General features: G+C 38.9%; 2 protein-coding genes across 2 annotated transcripts in view; both read right to left on the bottom strand.

The window, feature by feature from the left end:
* The window catches only part of abcg1 (ATP-binding cassette, sub-family G (WHITE), member 1), a gene marked incomplete at both ends in the record, with an annotated part of 37,686 nt that extends 32,179 nt beyond the window's left edge, over positions 1–5,507 (bottom strand). The window contains one exon of the mRNA XM_080730895.1: positions 5,445–5,507. Coding sequence (XP_080587021.1) covers positions 5,445–5,507 — 63 coding nt within the window. The remainder of the gene's footprint in view (positions 1–5,444) is intronic.
* A 1,766-nt stretch (positions 5,508–7,273) lies between these two features.
* On the bottom strand, positions 7,274–15,140 carry spcs2 (signal peptidase complex subunit 2). Its single transcript, XM_080730914.1, has 5 exons — positions 15,086–15,140; positions 13,228–13,311; positions 12,540–12,699; positions 10,577–10,712; positions 7,274–8,284 (listed from the first exon to the last, which is right to left on the bottom strand). The coding sequence occupies exons 1-5, from the start codon at positions 15,122–15,124 to the stop codon at positions 8,098–8,100; spliced, it is 606 nt and encodes a 201-aa protein (XP_080587040.1). The 5' UTR covers positions 15,125–15,140; the 3' UTR covers positions 7,274–8,097.
* Positions 15,141–20,364: the final 5,224 nt, after the last annotated feature.

The raw sequence follows: 20,364 nt of genomic DNA, 5'->3' as shown, positions 1-20,364 counted from the left end.
TTATTTCATTTTAGGGGACAGGACGGACTCGACCTGGATAGACAGGTATCGTGGAAGGAACTCCACTAACTCGCTAACCAACTTGACTGACACTCAACTTGACTGACTGACTGTTTTATTTCAATTTTATTTTAACCAGTTTTCTCCTGTCCTCCTGTTTTGTCGTGAAAAACACTATTTCCTGTGTAACAACTGAACCTTGTTCTTTCAAACCACATCTTAGGGACATGTACCAAAAACGTTACTTTCACCAATATTTGCCAAAATCCATTTTTGACACATAACTGCAGTATGTGTTAAAAGGGAAGAGAGGCTTATCAGTAATCATGTCCATAATCATTATTATCAATATTATTGTTATCTCTATTTTCAACCTTGCCCTGGTTTTACTCAACCTTTAATTTATCCTTCTTGGTTTATTCTGGGTAATCCCTTATCCTCTTTACTTGAGTAAAAGTACTTTGATTACTCCCTCAGCAGGCTGAAACCGTTCCAAAAACAATTTATATGGCTGGGCTCATTCAAACCTTTTCAGTCAAATTCCACAATTATTACAACCCTACTGGGCTTATACGGGATTACACATTATGGAAAAAAAAAATGACATTATGATTATGTTATGTATTTTTATTATTATTATTTTACTTCTTTAAAGTCTCTCTCTCTGGGACACTTTCAGTAGAGAGCCTTTCAGCAGGCCTCGCTAACTATTGTTTTGGGAAAACCTTATCTTGTTATGATACACTTCCCCCCTCACAGGCCTGGAAGCTCACTCTAACTCTGACAGTGAGCAGAGTCATTGTCCTTTACTGTACCTCGGTACCCTACTGTACCTCGGTACCATCTGTTTCTCATTTAACCATATTTTAACAAATTATCCTCCAAACAAAACAATTTTTGTCACACCCAATATTTTTGGCTGTGGCAAACGGGAGGGAATGTGTTTGGAGAATTTCATTTTCTGAATTCATATTTCATTTTCTGAATTCATATTTTATTTTCTGAATTCATATTTCATTTTCTGATTTCATATTTACATATTTCATTTTGTTTTCATCTCATTTTATTTCAGAATATATATATATTTCACTTTGCTTAACCATGTTTAAATCTGTTTACCCCTAACAGAACAAACTTAATACAATTTGACACAAATGGTGTCCCTTGGTGATGTATATCTAAAACAAATCAAACATGTCTATACCTAAATACACACAATGGTCTTAACTTCCATGTAATTCTGATGTTTATTCTATTTTTCAGACTTATCTATTTGATAGACGGTCCATATCTCTTCCCATGATCTGTGAGGAAGGATCATTTTTCGTGAGTACGAGGATTCAAGTCACCTGAGTTCCTATATAATTTTTGTTAATATTTACAGTTGTCTTGTCCCAAAATGCAACTCTCTTCTTTTGATAAGATCTCATAGCCTCGTCCTGGAAATGTTAAATACTGTCATATTAAGTGTATAAAACCTTACTGAAATGATGAGGACAGAGGTCCTATACCTTACTGTTGTGGAGTCAAAAAAGGTCCACCCTGGCTGGGACATATCGCGAAGGTCATAGGTCAAGCAAGGAATGGACCATGACGCTCCACCACACTAATCAAATTTTCAAAATTCTACATTCGTCAATCTCAGGTGAAGCGACTTCACCAAACAAATTAAAAACGTCAAAAAAAAAAATATATATATATATATATATATTCTCTTTCATTAAATGCACTCTCTGTAGTGAACCCCACCATCAACCCAGGTGAGGCTGTGAAGAAACTTTGGAAAGATTCTAAATTTAGTGATAAAGTTTGTCATGGTGCGACAGGACAATGTTTGTTATTGATGGATCAAAGGTTTCCTTTTCCTATCAATATATTTTAAGGAACGTGTGATTTTCTCCTCTCTCTCATAAAAATATTCTAACTCATGTTAACTAAACGTTACAGGCCCCAAATTATAAGAGAAAATATCCTTGGTTTAATCTCAGACTGCCCTTTGACGCACTCCCCCCAATGATTCCAAATTATACAGTCCTTTATCTTTCATTATCAAAATATTTTCACCTTTGGTTGTATTCTGATTTAAATACCGGTACCTTTAAAAGACTTAAATAACTTTGGAAATATACAGTTCTTTTGACTCTCCTCTTTAAAAACCTTAAAGCTATCGAAATGTTTTGACTTAAATTGTTCAATTATTATGTTCTGTTTCAAATACCTTAAAAAAAAGTTTAACCCATGTTTTCTTCCCTTGTTGTTTATGCTGCCTTGACATTTAACACTTCAAATGCTATCTCAGGAGGGAATTGATAGTAAAATATGTTATTGTTGTTTAACATGGTATAGATATCATTCTCAGTGTTAAAAGTCAATGCCATGATGTTTTGATCTGATAACTAATGCACGAGACGAGAATCTGCCCCACTCCAGGGACAGAAAGATTGACCAGCGAAATGTCAAAGTGTCCAGGACACGGGATAATGGAAAGCCAAAACATTCTACAGTACATCCTTGGCTTCTGAGTCCACGACTCAGTCACAACAACATCCCATCCATGTTATGTTTAATTGTCCAATCAGAATGTGACTAATGTATTCTGTAAACTCCATATATCTGTGAATCATTATGCTTTGTACTCAGAGAGAAGCAAAGATGGGTGATTTTGCTCTACTGTACTGCTGTACAGTAATTTGAACTCTGACTAAACTTCAACAAAAAACGCATATTCCCTGGTGTGGACATTCATCATTTCTTGTGTGTGGAGTATTTTATTATGATTGGGGAAACTGTTTATCCATATGGAATATGATCCAAAATTCCATCAGACACTTCATATTGTTGTTGTCGGGCAGAAATCTTGTATTATATCTCCAAGTTTCAGATTTGTACGTTTGTGTAGTAAAGCCCTGCTTCATCATACAAGACTGTGCATCGTCTATTTTCACTAGTTTAAATCATTTTTAAAATATTAAATACTAAACGAACGGTTTTGGACATACAAGGTTTCCACCCAACAACGACGATATTCAAAATGTTTTTTTTTTTCTTTCTTTTTTTTGTAAACTATGATGTGTTTTGAGCTTGTAGATCTGCTAATTTCACTGTTTTTTAATTTGAATCCTGAAAGGTAACAGTGTTCAAGGTACACATACAGTACATACACAATACATCAATAAAAGGTAATATGTCAGTACATCAACACGAATACATCGAATGCATAGAAATAGATATCTAAATTACATGTATGGTCATTGAGGATAGACAAGTGCTACGGTAAGTGCTATATGGGCCAAGGTGGAGTCTGAAGAGGTGAGCCTTCAGACCACGGCAGAAGCTATAGGGAGTGAGTCTGCTGTCCTACACATCTGCAAGTGCAACAGGGAGTTCAAAGAGGAGGTCAAAGAGTCTAGGACGAGTGTATGTATTCTTTGTCAAGACCCCCCCACACTCATTCTTGGAAAACAACAATAGTGATGGAGCATATGGGAGAAAATAAAATTCACCCACTACTTTACAGCTGTAAACCAGTGATGTGACAATCATGTAGATTCTGATTAAAACATATAGGTTTATAATGACCAAGAATTAATATCAATAACGTACCATATAGTTTTATAGCCTATTGGCAAAGATCGTTGCAGTGGCACATCAACTCAAACCTAAACATTTACAATCAACCTTGTCCGTGGAATTCACATGACATGACACCAGGGGGTCACTTTATCCATATTTTATATGTTGGTTATATATCAAAAGTAGCAGATGTACACGCTGTGAGCTTGTAGACTACATCAGCTATTTTTGAACAATTTTTTTAAAAATCTTAAAAGTGATTGAAAAATGTTAAATTATTATGCTAAGCCTAATAATTTAGATGAGGGTCCCTGGCACATGGCCTTTTCAGATGGGGGTGTGACGGTCCGTGCATGGACAAATACATATCAATTTGGGGGTCCTTGACATGAACACCAGGGGGGGTCCCCACATGGGTTTTTGAGGTGTCCCCAGATGAAGTGGCCATTTGAGTGAGTCCCCAGTTCAAATAATCATATTGGGGGGTCTCAGCCTGAAAAGGTTGAGAACCACTGCTATGGCCTTACAGTGGTTCTTAGTTACCTTTTCAGGCTGCGACCCCAAAAATACTCATATTTCAACTGGGGACCCCCCACCCTGACAAGCACTTGGGATTGTAGGAGTTGCCATTAGGCCTATATCAGTTTGACTCATCTGTTCCATTGTGAAAATTGCAGATCTACATGCTCACAACACCCTCGTGATTAAGTAGATCTGCTATTTTCACAATTACAGCCCTCTATTATTCGACAATTTGGCATTTATTTCTTTATTTCTTTATTTCACCATGCAGGGGTACTAAAAAGGTCTTAATAATTCCTTAATTTGTCACTTTATAAAGTGCAGATACCAGACTGTATGTTGGTCTGTTTACTGTTGAGTGAGAAAACAATTTGTACATGAAGCTAAACATCTGGGGACCCCCCTGGGGTTGAGAACCACTGGCCTATATGAGCTGTAGGCTATTGTTGTGGCATACGTGGAGCGTGCTGACTGACAAAGGGTGCAGCAGCACTGCACTAGCCTACTGTGTGCCAGTGCAGACTGGCCTGTAAGAAGCTGCTCGGTAATCCGTTTCTATACCGGGACGGTGGGGAGGTAACTGTCGGTCAACAGCTTATGGTCAGAATGAAAAAAACAGCCAGCTTCAACTTCTGACCCCATGCAGAACATGAAGAAAAACAACACTGATGCTAGTAGTACATGCACACCTGTCAGGTGTTTCCACCAACATTTAAAATAAAACTGCATACTGTGTAGCCTAGATCTATGAAGTCACGCAGACACCTTTCTGTCCTAAACCACAAGCACAGTCATTTTAATGTGACTGCATGGTAGTAGCCTATATTTTTGAAGACATAAAAACGTACATTATAACTTTAAGTCTGAGTAAAAAAGAAAAAAGAAGGAAAAACATCATCTTGCTGAACAAATAGCTCTAGTTCCAAGAGAACAAAACAAGGCTACCTGTAACCTGTGCTGAAGCCAATTAGCTAATCTATTCTGAATTAAAGAAAATATAATTCTAGTAGACTTGAATTTAATGCCTTATAAACCAGTAACCTAGTTCTCATTTCTTAAACTTTTTAGTGCCCGTATGGGGGACCAATTGATAGCTTGGATAGTGTGAGAAGTCAGAGCAGGGTTGTAGGAAAAAAATAATAATAATAAAATCATCGATATTCAACATTTCTCGAACACTTTCTAGATTCTTTCTAATTTCTTCCCCACAAAACAAATTGCAAAAAAATAGCAGATGACGTGCTGTGAGCTTGTAGCCTACATCTGATTTTGTATTAGGCTAATTGTAGCCTAGCCTATAGACAGTGCTAAAGTTGTAATGTAAAGATGCCACAGATTGACAGACTCACCATAATGATGGAGTTGGTGACCTGGGCGTTGTTGAGAGAACAGGCTGCCATGAGGGCAGACATCCCTGCACGCAACCTCTCCTTTTTGGACGGAGTCACTTTGGCACGTTTCTGTATCAATAATGATAATGATGATGATGATGATGATGTTCCCTTTATAATAATAATAAAAGAGCACGCGCACAGTAGCACATAGTCTACTCGCTCCGCTCTGCTCTTCCTTCCCTGATTCGCGCGATGCGGTGCGTGCGGTGATGCGCGCACCCGTCTGGGTGCGTGCGTGGCCGTGCGTTTACTTTAGTTCATAAATAAATCCACGACTCAGATTCTACTGTCTGCAATGGAATCACATAATTTTATCATGCATTCATAATTATTTTGCAGTAAGAATTGCCAGGGCAAGTTGTCCGTGACAAATATACATTAAGATAGCCATTTCAAACATTTGAGTTAGTTTTATCTTAGGCCAAATTTGTGGTTAGATTAATTTATTTAATAGGCTATTATATTATATGGGTGTGTAATGTGTCGAACGTGATGGTTTAGTTTAGGCCTAAGTAGTTAGGGTTATTATTATTATGACCTAAATGTGCACATAGTCAAGACTGTGTAGCCTATAGTCTTACTAGTATTGGCCAATAGAGGGCGCCCCTGGCTAACCAACACTGTGTGTGTCTGTTTTGTTTCCATCATAGCCTATTAAACTAACCATAAAAAAATAAGGCTATAAATCAAACTTCAACTCTATAGATTAGTCTTCTAGTCTGTTCACAATATGCTCCCAGTGACATCAAACTCGATAGTAAACACACAATTTGAATGATTTTATTTAGAACCACAAGTTTAGACAAGAACTGACATCATGTAGCCCAATATAATTATTTAGCCTGGTCTCACTCATGGTTATAGTATAGCCTATGGTCCCACCACCTTAATATCTATCTCAGCTTAGGCTACTAGACTTTTTTGGTAGTAGCCTATAACAAACGTACCCAATTATTCTACTGAAGTCAGTCTTCTACTGTCAGCCACTCACTGGGAGCTGACCAGTACAAGCACTGTCATTTTAAGTATTGAGTCAGATTTTTTTAAGATTAAAAAAATCTGTTTACACCTGCAGCTATATTCTCGTCCATGCCATAACCCTAAACTTCTTCGCCTTTTTTATTATTTTGAAAAACATGTTTGTAGATCAGCAATTTGAACTATTTAAAAATGTTTTTCAAAATAGTAAAAAAAGGCAAGGAAGTTTAGGGATAAGGTATGGACGAAAATAGGGCACATCTAATCATAGTCTGCCTCTCTCTTATAAGTATTTATTCTATTAAAAAAACGAACCAAAAGGAACTCAAAGGGAACAATGTGCTACTCTGAAATATAAAACATTTTAATGAAGAATAAGGCTATATCTAGAGTGTAATACTGACATTCAATCCATTTTTAGCAGTAAGGCATTTACGTAGGGCGTGGAGACTCTGCATAACTGCAGTCAGGTGGCATACCTGATTCAATTTCTGTTAGCAGAGAATTATGAGAAAAAAAATAAACACAAAAAACAGCCGATAGTAACTGTTTGGTCAATTAATTTAACATTCAGGGTTTAACTTCTCCACTCTTCACGATAAACCACAAGAAATTGTGATTTTAATTAATCTTTCTCATCCAAAATGTGTTTGCAATATCAATTTTATTTATGAAAAAAAGAAAAAAGCTCTATCACTTAAATGATTTAAACTCAGTCTTCTGAAAAAGTACAAAACGTGAGCAAATGTATGAACTTGTATAATAATAAAGTGGGAGTGGGTTAATAAGTATAGACACAAGAGGAGTTCTGAGTGCAGATTTTATGCGTCATTACAAACAAACCCTCTTTAACACTGAGACAAACACCGTCTCCCGCTCCACTTAAAACATACTTTTGTACAGAAAGTACACAGTTGTATCATTTTGTAACATTTATGGCAAGAATTATTTATTCATATGAAAACTAAACCCTAGAGATGACGAACGGTGACCTTTCTAATAACAGATGCAAACTATAGTTTTGTAAGGTCCCAACAGTTTTTTAATGGAAATATAAGACCAGCTGAAAAGAACAAAGGATGGATATGGGGTCTAAACATGGGATTAACCAGGGTGTCCCCCAGGGCTCTATAAAAAGGTCCGCTCCTGTATCCACTACTACACCAAGGGCTCTATTTTGCCTTATACTTAAATGTTTTACACATTTTTTACTATTTTGAAAAACATTGAAAAATAGTTAAATCTACAAGCTCACATGGCAGTGTAGATCGGCTATTTCAACCATTTTAAAATGTTTTTCAAAATAGTCGACGACTATTACAATCTCACTAGTTATTTTAGCTGATGGTTCGCCCACCAGATAACGGCCACTATTATGGGTCTGTAACTCTTCGCGTGTACAGCGTACTCTCAGATTTAACAAATGTACAAATTCCATTTGTGAACTCTCATAGTTACAGACCCGTTAGCCTCCATTTTGGACCCCTGGTGGTTGCCCGACCCAACGTTGAGGAACAGTTGGTTCAAGTTTTAAACTCCACGTCCATGCCCTGTTCAGGACCGTCTGTTCTTGTTGGCATGGAAACATACTATCAAAAAACCTGATGAAACATTTAGGATTGTCATTTAATTATTTGGTCTTCTTCTCTGTAGCCAGGTCGTCGTGGAGTTTGGAGATGCACTTCTCAAACTGGTCCATCACCAGTGTGCCACTGTCGTCGAAGAACCAGGCCACGGACTTGGTGAAGTCGTCCTCCCGGTACGAGTTGGTTTTACCGTCCGTGAAGCACACCCGGAGTGTGTACTGGTCGTCAAACCTAAACGGTACACACACGCACACACACACAAAAAACAGGATGTTACAATGGTGTCACATCTACTACAATAGAGCAGTGAAGTCTGACGTCATTTAACCATCCTACCTGGTTCACGTCCCCCCCCTCCCCCCCTCCCCATTCTGAATTCCCATAGAATTCTTCATATCGCGTCATATACAAATTATCTCAGCGGTTTGACTCATATGGATATGAAGAATCAACTGATGGTGAGAAAACGCTAATGTTACTGTTGCCGAATTAGTTACATTTTCGCTAGAAATAGGCTTTATCAAATATGATAAACCATACAGAGCCACCTCCCCGACAATAGGGTTGGAGGCGGTAACCGCCGTACCGCCGTACCGCGGTATACCGCGGTGTCATTGTGCTTACCGCGGTAAAAAGACAAAAAAAAAAGGTATATTTTTTTTTATTGGAAAACAAGCGAGTTTTAAAACGGGGGAGAAGTGAGGACCGCATGCGCTCCATGCCGCTCTGCTCTGGGCCGTGTACCACACGTTGGAAGCCAATACGTCACAGACCTACACAGTGCACAGCCACAGGGCAGTAGAGTACGGACTACGGAGCACAACTCTATGACGGAGCAGCATAAACTTTCTCTGTAATCCACTCGACACAAGGATGTTAATACATACCTTGTGTTGTGGCATATCTTTTTTTTATTCATACGGCGGAGCGCGGGCCGCGTGGACTAAAACCGAAAATGAAACTATTTTACTTTTTCCATCGCGTCGCACGTTGTGCCCCGTACGCGCGTCGGCGATTTTATAACCTTTTCTGTCAAGTCTTGTAACTAAAACCTGTATATAGCAGCACTCAATCACTGCGATTTGAGAGTTGAGACGTGACGTGAGTTTACAGAATCACTGTACACGATCTGACTACCCTTCCTCTTCTGGTTTGTTCACACAGCTGTTTGTGTCTGAAAAGCCCAAGTAGCTAGCCTACGTTACTATGGTAACCCGACAGTGCAGATCTAAAAGCTCAGAACGCGTCGCGGATGCAATGTGTTGTGAGCTTGTAGATCTGCTCCTTTGAAAGCCAGACCCGCTGTGCTGTACGGAGACATATAACTCGGGCAGTCAGGCTGTACAGTGGAGAGGCGACTTTTGGGAAGATGATTGCAATATTTTGGCTTATCGCCGAATCTTAATTAATAGATACGGGGGTGCGGTAATTACCGCAGTACCGGCGGTAAATGGGAAGACGGTAATCGCGGTAACAAAATGTCCATACCGCCCCAGGCCTACCGACAATATCATGCAAACCGTTTGTTTATGTTTGGTCCACAATGCTTACAATGCAACAATCCACTCATCCTAGACTCTTTGTCCTCCTGGCACCCAAACTGTGGAATAAACTCCCTGTTGCACTTTCTTTTTTCTATACTTTTCTTTTATCCCACGATTTTGTAACTAATTTTTTCACCCAGTGCCAATTGCCTAAGCTGTAGTCCTGGTTTCTGTTCTCTCTCTGCCACGCCTGGGGAGCCAGGGGGAGGCGATATAGAAACCAGGACTACTGAATGTTTTTGTGAGGGTATCTACCCTAGGAGAGACGGGGAGAACAAGCAAACTCCACACAGAAAGGCCCTTTTGCCAACCCCACCTAGGGTGTGGGCGCTGATGACGTGGAGGTGAAACACGCCCCAGAGCGTCCCCCGGGGGGAATCGAACCCAGTACCTTCTGGCTGTGAGGTGACAGCACTAACAACTGCGCCACCGTGCCCCTCCCTGTTGCACTTAAGAGCGGCAGACTCACTCCCTTCCGCTGTGGTCTGTAGACTCACCTTAGCCCACAGCACTTAACGTAGCACTTGCCTACGCTAAATGACCATACATGTTTTTAGATAGGATTCTTGTATCTGGTATCTGTTTTTTCTGGTTCTTACAACTTTTTTATTGAATTGGTCTCCCCATGTTCTTTTTAGATTACTATTGCTGTGCATTTGATGCATTACCTTGCTTGTTGTAAGTCACTATGGATTTCCGTTTACGAAAATATATTTTAACATATTTTGACAATTTCAATTTCTGCTAAGCAGCAAATTATAGAATGATTTTTATTTATATTAGGACAAATTTGTGCGAGCCAAATGTTTCTTTTCGTTCGGTTTAAATATTAATAGGACGGGTATAATAAGCCAAGTGTCAGCGTCCTTCAGCTCATACCTTAGTTTTCGGTCAATAGTTATCTTGTTGCCGGTATTCTGTATGTCCAACCGTTTTGTTAAATCTTGACCAAGGTAAATAAACTAAGGAACCAACCAACCTTTTGAGACTGGAGGAGAGCTGCCACACATGGTCAGGGTCCATGCCTGCAGGGTCTTTCTGCACCGCCACCAGGAAGATGCTCTTCTCTTTGTATGATGTGTACAGAGTCAGGATGCCCATCATTATGAAATATGTACACAGAGCGGTTAAGGAACATCAACAACGAGCAGTGGTGGCTGAGTGGTTAGTGTCCACACCTAGGACTCCGGAGGCCCCAGAGGTCGCAGGTACGATTCCCCACTCCAGCTACCACTGCTCCCCTTCCCCCTTGCGCTCCTTGTGGGCATCACTGGGTTAAGTTCAGCTGGGTCAAAGCTGATAAAAAAAAGCAGCTGAGTTGGGCTGCGATATCTGAATTTCCCCCGCGGGAGGAGTAGGTATTCATTATCATTATTAACATCAACTACAGTGAGGTCAGTGCAAAACAGAATGGTCGCCATTTGTGAGTGTGTGTGAACACATTTTAAAAGCATCCGTGTCATTTTAGATCTTAGTTATATATATAACAGGCTAGAACATATCTTTTTTTAGAAAACTCTTAGGATTTAGAACAGGGGTCTTCAACGTTTTCAGGCCAAGGACCCCTTAGTTGAGAGAGAGATGAAGCAGGGACCCCCACAACCTGTTAATAGATTCCATATAGTTTAATCTTTTGACAGCATAATCATCAGTGCATTTTGGATTCATGTCAATTTGTGTTTTCAGATATTTAACCACTTGAACTGTCAATATACTTAATAATACTTAATGACCTTTCAATCTGTACTTAGTGTGCTCTTTTTTCCCCTCTACACCAAACCTCTTTGCCAAAAATAGCCGATCTACAAGCTCACAACGCCTTGCAGCGCAAGGTGTTGTGAGCTTGTAGATTTGCTATTTTTGGCTAATGTTCTCTGAATATGGACGCTAGGGTTCAAGTGGTTTATATAAAAAAGGAGGAAACATTTTTTCTATCATACAAAGATTTGGAGGACCCCCTGTAGTAACTCGGACCCCTGTTGAAGACCCCTGATTTAGAAAATTGGTTCTCAAAAATAGCAGATCTACAAGCTCACAGCGGGTCACTTTCGTGCCGCACTGCAAGCTTTTACAAATACTATTTTTTAACTCAAAAAGCCACATCTTCAGGATAGCTTTTTCCAGCTGTGTGAAGAAGATGTCCCGCCAACCCATGTTTAGCCTTTAATCATTTATCACTATTATTTGTATTTTTATACTTCTTTTCGCTAAAGCGCTATATAAAGCTGAGCCATTATCAAACATATAATTTTCCAAAAATCTGTCTGTCTGAGTGTCTGTAACAGCGTTTCTCCTCAGTGGCTGGAGCAATTGATCTGAAATCGCATCACCATTAGCATATGAACACACCTGACATAACTGTGAAGCCCGTTTGTCACTTTCACAAATCGTATACTGTATATTAGCATTTTTATGATTTTTATGGTGTATCTGTCTGTAACAGCGTTTCTCCTCAGTGGCTGGAGCAATTGATCTGAAATCGCATCACCATTAGCATATGAACACACCTGACATAACTGTGAAGCCCGTTTGTCACTTTCACAAATCGTTTGCTGTATATTAGCATTTTTATGGTGTATCTACTATCTATTCTGCATCTAGCATGAGGCATATCTATTCTGCATCTAGCATGAGGCAACATGTTTAACCAGTTCTGTGTGTGTGTGTGTGTGTGTGTGTGCAGGCGGGTGTGTGTGCAGACGGGCGGGCGGGCGGGGGGGTGTGGGGACACAGTATCTCTGTAGCCATTAAACGAAACGGGTATTTCTTACATTGATGCTCCTACATATTATCATGCAAACACCAGTTAAAGTTACTTTCCATCCCTCATATACTGTGTGCACAGTGCACAGTGCACATCCCATAACCCACACACTGCACATCATTTCAGAGCTCATATCTTTGAACGGGTAAGGGCTAGTTATTATTATTACAAGGATATGAGATGACGCAGCATGCCAGCACAGGTTTGGACTCTGGGAAGGGATGCAGGAAGTCCCAGACCAGAGCTACCACGGCGAACACACACGACACTGTGCAGACCAACAGACGACCGTCTACTAGGTTGAAGTTCTCCAAATAGCAATACTTCTCCAACAAGACCTGCAGGAGAGGAGAGAAGTCATGAAAGTGGAAAGAAAAGAATAATGTAAAGAAGGAACAATTGACAACAATAAAAAAATAATAGAAAAACATTAAAGTTTCAAAATAGAATATTATATTAAAGCAGGAGTCTTCAACAGTGGGCCGGGGACCCCTTGGGGGTCCTCCTCCTTAGAGTTACTACATTAACCAATTGAACCCTAGTGTCCCTATTCTGAGGAGAACTTTAGACAAAAATAGCAGATTGTCTATTTTCGGCAAAGAGGTATAGAGGGGAAAAAGAGTGGACCATGTACAGAGTGAAAGGTCAAGTTTACAGAGTATTGAGAATTTAAGTGATTAAATGTCTGAAAAATACACATTAATACAAATCAAATAGTTGCTGTTAAACAAGTCTATGGACCTATCTATGAAATCTATTAAAAAGTTTAATCTGCAACACAATTGTATACAATATGTAGTGGGGGTCCCTGCTTCATCTATCAACTATGTTGAAGACCCCAGTATTCAAGTGTTCAGTAACAGAACCTTCTTAGCGGCATCGTCGAGTGAGTTCTTGACAGCGGCTCCGTCCCATTTATCAATCTTCACTGGCTTCTCGTCTATTCTCCACTGGAAACATAAAACATGTGTCCACCATGACCATCAACCATGATAATAAGTTAACAGGAAGAGTGGGCACTAAGGAAGAGTGGGCACCTCAGCTCGGTGTGAAATTGACAACCCCCCCCCCAAATGTTTCCCATTATTTAATGTAAAGTAGACATGATTAGAAGTAGAACATGCTTAAACATTCGACAATTAAGGTCCAATATATACAGTTGCTACAAATTAATACAAAACCTGTGTGTCCAATCATTTTGTGTTGCCCACTCTTCTTGCACCCGATAGAAATAGCAATTATTAAAAACACATTTCAAAAAAAAAAAAAAAAATATATATATATATATATATATATATATATATATATATATATAAAATAAGAAGAATTGCTCAGAAAATTAACAAAGGTTGCTGCTAGGTAATTAAAAACATTCCCAGCTTTTGAACTTACTTAAAATATATTAAAAAAAGGTAATTGGATTAAAAATAAACATTTTCTTTTTGACATAGGAAGGGAAGCAGGTTGTGCAAAACTCTACACTTTGCAAAAAGGAATAATTACCCCACTTTAAAAGCTAAAAGAATTTACTCCATCTAATTTAACCAGACAATCCAAACCCACCACCACTGTTATGTTTTTCAAGATGAAAGCATGACATGATATCACCTGAAATCTTAACAAAACATAATTATATACTGTAACTATATACTGCTTTGTGGTACCCACAGACAGGGTATGCTAATTTCATATGGGTCACCATATGTCACATGCAGTAGTGGAATTAGCCCCATATAGAACCTCACCCGTCGCTGCGTTCTGTTGTGCTCCGAGATGAGGTCCTAGAAACATGGCCACCGGAATCTTGCGACAGCCTCCACATCACAGTTGGAAAACACACAAAACGAAATTTTGTCCAAAAAGTAACGACAGTTCCGAGCTCCCAGGTTGTGAAAACCTAACAGCGGTACATAAAACTTGAACCGCGGCATGAAACAACCCCTTAAAATCGCTAGTTTTGTCAGCCGGTAATGTTTACAAGCCTGGAAGTTGCACCCGGAATGGCAGCATTAGCGGCCCCTCTGGTCGAATGTCTGTTCGAATGCAGCGACGGTTGGGGCTACGTTCGACCAGAGAGGGCGCTAATGCTGCTATTCCGGCTGCAACTTCCAGGCTTGTAAACATTACCGGCTGACAAAACTAGCGATTTTAAGGGGTTGTTTCATGCCGCGGTTCAAGTTTTATGTACCGCTGTTAGGTTTTCACAACCTGGGAGCTCGGAACTGTCGTTACTTTTTGGACAAAATTTCGTTTTGTGTGTTTTCCAACTGTGATGTGAAGGCTGTCGCAAGATTCCGGTGGCCATGTTTCTAGGACCTCATCTCGGAGCACAACAGGACGCAGCGACGGGTGAGGTTCTATATGGGGCTATAGTGGAATAAACTTTGCACAAAGAGTATTACTAGTGTAAATATAGCGTAGTAACTATCAAAAAAGAAATACAAAAAAATACACTTTTTTATATAAATGTAAAACAATGCGGAGGCTTTTCCTTCTTTTGTTTTACCGTAATACCTGCATCCATCTTATTTCCTATAATACGTTGCAACTCAATGAAAGGGCTAACGTCAGCTTAGCTTTAAGCTACTGGGTGTCAATCGAGTCGTTCTTCTGACGCCACTCGTCAAATAACTGACGCTCACAGATGGAAAAACTGTTAAAATAATAAAACCGGACAGTCACAACAGTGTTGTTGTAACAGAAACGGAGGGTTTTTGTTCTTACTTTCTCGAGAAGTCCACTCTTTCCGTTTCTCGCTGCCATTTTTTCCCTTCCTGAAACCGTTAATGCACCCCCAATATGACATGGCGTGCTGTGATTGGCCGGCTCCCCGATTTAAACGACCAATCAGCTCGCACGCTGTTACGTACTTGCGGAAGAGCCTGATGACAGCAGATCTACAAGCTCACCAGGAGTCGCCGATGCGATGCCCGGTGAGCTTTTAGATCTGCTATTTTGGGGCTCGTTGGTTTTTAACGCAGTCTCCGGCTCTTTTACGCCTCCATCCATGGTTGCCCATGGTTACAGCTCAGCTCCTAACTAAACTCCTCAATTATGGCACCAGAATCCGATCAATAATGTGTTCCTTCTTGCTTGCTCTCTTGCTTTTTGTTCCTTGCGACCGTATCTGGAGACTGAAAGTCTCCAGATCCGGTCACTCTTTTTCTGTCACTCTTCTGCTCTGACATCACCTCATCCCAGCTCAGCAGACGAATATAGCTGACCTGTTACATCACAATGATGTTGAAAATGAATTCTGTCCTTGTCCTTACATCTTTTGGGGCTAGGCTAGGGCCCATCAAAGAACAAACAAACACAGACAAGTATCATTCTTGGAAGAACAAATGTTTTATAAGCCTATATGAAATGAATGCCTATAAGAGCCGACTGCACTATACCTTATGCCCATACAGTGCAATCTTATGCGCTCTCTACCCATGGAAGAGGCAGTCAGAGTTTTCTGACATTGATTGCCTTGGAATAAATAATGTTTATCATTCACACATTGCTGGTTATAGAGAACTTTAAATTACAGCAATCACTTGTGTTCTGAACTAATTAAACTCTATCTGGTGTGGTTATAGCTAACGCAGACCAACAGTTTATTTATCTTTGATATGCTTAACTGGCAACTGCTGATGAAAACATAACTTATCGACTCAAAGAATTAACAGTCACACTTTTGTGTGCTTTACAGTAAAATTGTAATGACAATCACAATCACTTAATTCAGATGTGCCGCTGTTCAGCTCCACTGAGGTGCTCAGACTCGGACATTACCCGATGTTGGCTTTACTTTTAAAGCTCTAGCCTTTGATTGCCTTTCAATAAAACCACATTTGATAAACATAAGTATCACCTACATGTTAACCTACTGATTATAGAGAATATTATATTATTGTGATCCGTTCTTTATTTCCTGCGCAATGGATTAATGACATTTATATAGTGTCCTTCGGAGCGGGGCCTACAATAATAAATAAATAAATAAATACCGTGAGCTTGGAAATCCCAAGGTATCAATACTGTGGCTATTTATACCACGGTGCGGTCTGCCACCACAAAAGCCACACCAGGGGCCCCATGTGACCCCCAGGGGCCACAGGTACCCCCTTGCTCCAATCCACACCAAACTTGGCTTGAACACTGTTCAGGGGTCTGCCATTTCAATACACACCCAACAAACGAAATGGAACACATAATGGGCCACAACAGCACCGTCACCGTTGGCTCCCTTTTGTTTTAGCCTTTTAGTGGGGTACTTTTTTGTGTAGAACAGTCAGACAGACACACACGTATTCCCCCTGGGGTGTTTAACCTCAATGTGTTGCATGCACGCCAACCTATAACCTCATATCAGCAGGCTGTTCTGAGGTCAACGATCTTTGGTCTTCATTAAGAAAATGTATTTTTATTATCCATTATAGTGTTTATTATGACTGTCAATAGACTTAATTTCCTTTTCTCTTGAAGACATGGTATTTACATTTATAGCTTACTATGGCTCAGCGTTCAGCACCACTCTCTGTCAAACTATAGACACCAAGGGCTTTATTTTTGTCCATGCCTTACCCCTTATCCCTGAACTTGTTTTGCAATTTTATACAAATTTGAAAATATTTCTGAATTTTCTTCATCTATTTGAAGTATTGTTTTTTTCAAAATGGTAAATAAAGCAAAGAAGTTTAGAGATAAGGAGTAAGGCATGGACGAAAATATAGCTGCAAGTTTATAGCTCTCAACCCCAGCCTGTGCCAATTTGTAGGCTACTCTGTAGGCTAACAGACTAGTCTAGTGGGAAGGTGGCGTGATTGGCGTCCCTGAGCACTCCATTGATCACGGATGTATTTTTCTAAATTTCTTGTCATATCATCCTCAAGGTGTCTAAATACATTTTGATGTTCCCAACCTGAAATGTTGTCCCAAGGGTCCATGTGGCGGCTATCTTTACACCCATTTTGTCTTTCTAACAAAAATCGACCCAATTTTTTAACTAGACATCTTAGAGGGGACAAATGACCCAATTTCTCAGTGTAATTTCGGCATGAGGAAATGATGTCTACAAATGAACGTCACTGTCGGGCAGAAAGATCTACAAGCTCAGTAAACCGTCTTTTTTCACAATGTTTGCCACTTTCTTTGGTCATGTTTGACAATTTGGCCATTGTTTGACAATTTTTTATATATTATAGTTTGTTGGTTACTTTTGATGCAGTATAATGGTCTAATTAATAGTTTATTCATTTTATTCATTTAAATGTTGGTCGACTACCTGTTTTTCACTGATTTAAACGAAATAAAAACTATGATGACTAAAACCACAACTAAATACTGACAATTTCGTCATCAAATGAATTTTAGACTAAAATGTTGGGTACTAGTGGAGAAGAGATCCAGCAGAAATAAAAGACTAAATGTTGGGTAGTGGAGAAGAGATCCAGCAGAAATAAAAGACAAGTCATTTTGTTTGGCTGCACGTGGGTGTCACACTACGAAATAGCTGACCTCATAACCTGTCTGAGCTTGTAGATCTGCTATTTCCATAATATTTGCTTCTTCTTTTTTTAGTAATTTACCAATTTGGTATTTTTTTAAATATCTAATTATAGTTTGTTGGTTACTTTTCACGCAATAGCCTAATGGTCTGCTTTTTTCCCCCGCTCTTCATTTTAGAGGTTTGAAACATTTCCTAAAAGTCCTTAAATTGTCACTTTAGAAATGTGCAGATACCCTGTATACACTTATATACTGTATGTTGGTTTGTTTACTGTTGCGTGAGAAAACAATGTTACTCATTAATCATCTGGGGAGGACCCCCCCCAAAAAAAAAAAAAAAAGCATTTGGGGACCCTCCTGGGGGTCCCGAGTCTCCCGACCCACATATTGAGAATCACAATGACATCACATCCTGCAGAATGCAGATACATCATATCCAAACAGTATGATTCTATACCTAAAAAAAAACCATTTCATATAAATATATTTAACATGTTTTAATATAAATATACAAAAATTGACCAAAAATATATGAGAAAATATACTGTTGACCATGAAATATATTTTCACAATATATTTTAGATAGATTTTGACCACTCAAACATTTCTTTCATCCATATCTCCCCCCCCCCCCCCCCCCGCAACTGCATAAAAACAAAACCAAATATGTTTCAGTATACAAAATTGGCCAAAACCTAATGCAAGAAAACTTGTATCATTAAGTGGCCATAAATTATATCTAAAATATATTTAAATAGTTCAAATGTACCTCCAGTGTCCAAAAATATATTTTCAAATATATTTCAATTTGTGTGTGTTTTGAATTGATGATGAATGTGAAATCTATAAAGTTTATTTTTAGGACAAATTAAAGGAATTAAAAGTGATCATGACACACTTAACAAGTCTTTAAAATATAAGAGTCATTATTGAACCACTTAAGCACTTGAGCCTTTCTTTTTCGTATAACGTGTGTCAAGGGCAAAATAGCCGCACGACAATCTAACACATCCCAAACAGTGGGTTGGGACCCAATTGTGGGTTTGCAAAAAAAAAAAAAAAAAAGAATTAGAAAAAAAAAAGATGTATTTTTCTTTCATGAATTAAAAACCAAATTCAATGCTTTTTCAGTAATTTCATGAAGAAATAAAAGAGAAATTTAAGAAATTCCATAAATTAGAAAACATATCCTCCTCCTTTTAAATTGTCATACATTAAAAAATAAATTCAAACAATTTTTCCAAAGAATTTCATTAATAAAATTAAAACAATTAAAAGAAATCCCACAAATGTTAACTTTTAAGCGGAAGTGAAAATTGCTGATCTGCAAGCACAGAAACAAAGAAGGTAGCTCGCACTCACTTTCTTGGTCGCTCCAATTTTTTATTATTTAGCAAGCAGCAAGCAGCTGCTTGCTAAATAATACAAAATTGGAGCGACCAAGAAAGTGAGTGCGAGCTACCTTCTTTGTTTCTAGTATTACTGCACTGTCAGTTATAGCTCGGCACCGAAGAACGGAGGATGTGCGCTATTATTTCTCTAAATGATCTACAAGCACAACCTTGTTGTGTGCTTGTAGATCTATGTAGCCGATCTAACAGTAGATCTGCTATTTTTGCTTCTTTTGTATGAGATACTTAGAAATGACAAAGTAGGACATAGCAATATGCAATGTGGCCCCCTGGAGTGAACGTGAAAATATAGTGGACCTCGCCATCATCAAAGTTGCCCACCCCTGCTCTAGAGGGTTTAAGTGGTTAAAATGACAATAATGTCCAAAAGACACAAAGAGCCACTCTGATCAGTGTTCTGCATCTGTGCTAATCCATCATTATTTTACAAATAAAATGAAACATGATCCATTATCCTTCATCTTCTTCCTCCTCCCAGCCTTCAGTGGAATTGATTTACTACAATCTGTAGTTTGTTGTCATGTTCATGATCTAAGCAGTACTTGTTGTAATAGAAGACAAGTACATGTAGGATAGTCTGTTGTCCATTTTTGGTTTGATTTGAACTCACTCTAACTATAGAAACTAACTTAAAAAAAGGAAAAGGAGTGCAAGTGATATTTTTTTGTTAAAATGAATGTTAAACAGCACTACAGTATATTATGAGTTTGAGTTTGTTCAGTAGGGGGTCCCCCATGTCTCTCCAGCTCATTAGTAAACAGAAAATAAATTCTCACTCAAGTTGGGACAACCATTTAATCCAATCAGGATACAGGATAAATATTCAAACTGGAGAGACAGGCATACCCCAGCTACAAAACAAACATTCTAGCAATGACTACTATTGGAATGTGTAGAGCTTTAACCTTTTAACAAAAAACCCTTTGTTTTAACAAAAAAACATATCACTACCACCCCCTTTAACGATTATAAACCTACATTTGCCAGCAGTATCCCTCAGTGAAGCAGGCTAAGATTTCACCGGGTTGTCTATAATTGCAAAATAAATGTAAAAACTGTTTATTTGGCGGAATGCTCCTTTATAACACTTTTTTG

This window comes from Nannobrachium achirus (assembly GCF_963921795.1).
Source record: "Nannobrachium achirus genome assembly, chromosome: 8".
NCBI lineage: Eukaryota > Metazoa > Chordata > Actinopteri > Myctophiformes > Myctophidae > Nannobrachium > Nannobrachium achirus.
The sequence above is the reverse complement of the archived record's forward strand: the minus strand, read 5'-3'. Positions and strand labels throughout refer to the sequence as shown.